This window comes from Galeopterus variegatus, unplaced genomic scaffold (genome assembly GCF_000696425.1).
Source record: "Galeopterus variegatus unplaced genomic scaffold, G_variegatus-3.0.2 Scaffold30614, whole genome shotgun sequence".
Classification (NCBI taxonomy): Eukaryota; Metazoa; Chordata; class Mammalia; order Dermoptera; family Cynocephalidae; genus Galeopterus; species Galeopterus variegatus.
Window position 1 is genome coordinate 1 of NW_007756725.1, and position 1333 is coordinate 1333.

Below are 1333 nucleotides of genomic sequence, written 5' to 3' on the forward strand. Positions count from 1 at the left end.
CTCTCCTATCACTGGATATTTCAGAAAGGGAAGGAAAACATCATCAGACCTCGGGGGCAGAAAAACTCATCCTTTCACTCACGTGTCAGATACTCCCATAGCTATTGCCACGATGCTCGCAAGGCCTCCCAACACACCAGGTAAACCATGCAGGTTATGGACCCCACATGTATCTTGGATCCTCAGTTTAGTAGCAAAAAGTGGCTAAAATTATAAAAAGAGGAAGGCTTATTATTTTGTTATATACACAGAACTCTATAACTGAGGTAAATAACCATGCAGGAAAAATTTTATCTACAGCCCAGTTCTCCATTTATATCTGAAACCCACTTAAGTCAAAGAATTTGAATACACTGGTGACAAAACTGCCCATTTCTGTCTTTAGAGGATGGGTTTGAAGGTGAATGACTTCAGATTCTACTCCTTCTCAACTACCGATGGCATCCTAAATTCCCTTAGAGCACAGAGTTTGTATTTACACAAAACAAACAAATAAGCAACAACAACAAAAACTTCAGTGAAACTTCTCTGGAGGAAAGTAACATAAGTATTCAACATTCAATTCATACTAAATTTTAAACAAGTGATATCAGATTCTCTCCTACTACACAAAAGCCAGGAAAAAGTAAAATCACTGGACCACTGAAACGTGAGTAGTATTTCTGAAAGAAAGGCAAATGGCCCCCAAACAAAGAAAGGTACTTATGAAAGAAAACTTCATAGATTTTTTTCTGCTGGTGGGATGTGAGAAGATAATGGTGCTCTGAGCGTCTGTTTGTACTTACAGTCAGGAACTTGTACCCAAGCACGGAGACAACTCCTGCAAGGCCCCCAATGATCATAGAACCAAATGGGTGAATCGCCATGTCTGCACAAGTGCCCACAGCAACTCCTCCAGCAAGGGTTGCATTCTGAATGTGAACCTGCATGGAGGGCAGGAAAATAAATGAGGAGAGCTGAAAGGAAGAGTACAGGACTGGAGGAATTTAGACGTCAATGGACTGATGGCACATTCTTCAACTGAAAGGGCCACTGATTCTTTTTAAAGAGAGGGTTCTTTGTAATTACAGAAGGTCTTTCTTCCAAGCAGCTGACATTTGCTAGGTTACTTTCCAGAGTCCCTTGGTAGTGGGTAAATAATCAAGTTAATGAGATCAGTGGTGGGAGAGATGTGGGAAAGTCAAAAGAAGTAGTGGAAGGGTGGAAGTGTGTAGAACAAATATTCTAGCAGTGTTGGCTTGTTTATGCAGTTTGTGGAACACAACTGTGGTTATCATGAACCAAAAGAGGACTATGGCTGCTGTGTGCTCTGTAGAGTCTATGATATTTCAGT

General features: G+C 40.9%; 1 protein-coding gene across 1 annotated transcript in view; it reads right to left on the minus strand.

The window, feature by feature from the left end:
• Positions 1–82: 82 nt before the first annotated feature.
• Positions 83–1333, minus strand: part of LOC103583926 (ammonium transporter Rh type A-like) — a gene marked incomplete at its 3' end in the record, with an annotated part of 6492 nt that continues 5241 nt past the window's right edge. The window contains exons 2-3 of the mRNA XM_008565103.1: positions 786–956; positions 83–204 (exon numbers count right to left, since the gene is read on the minus strand). Coding sequence (XP_008563325.1) covers positions 83–204; positions 786–956 — 293 coding nt within the window. The remainder of the gene's footprint in view (positions 205–785; positions 957–1333) is intronic.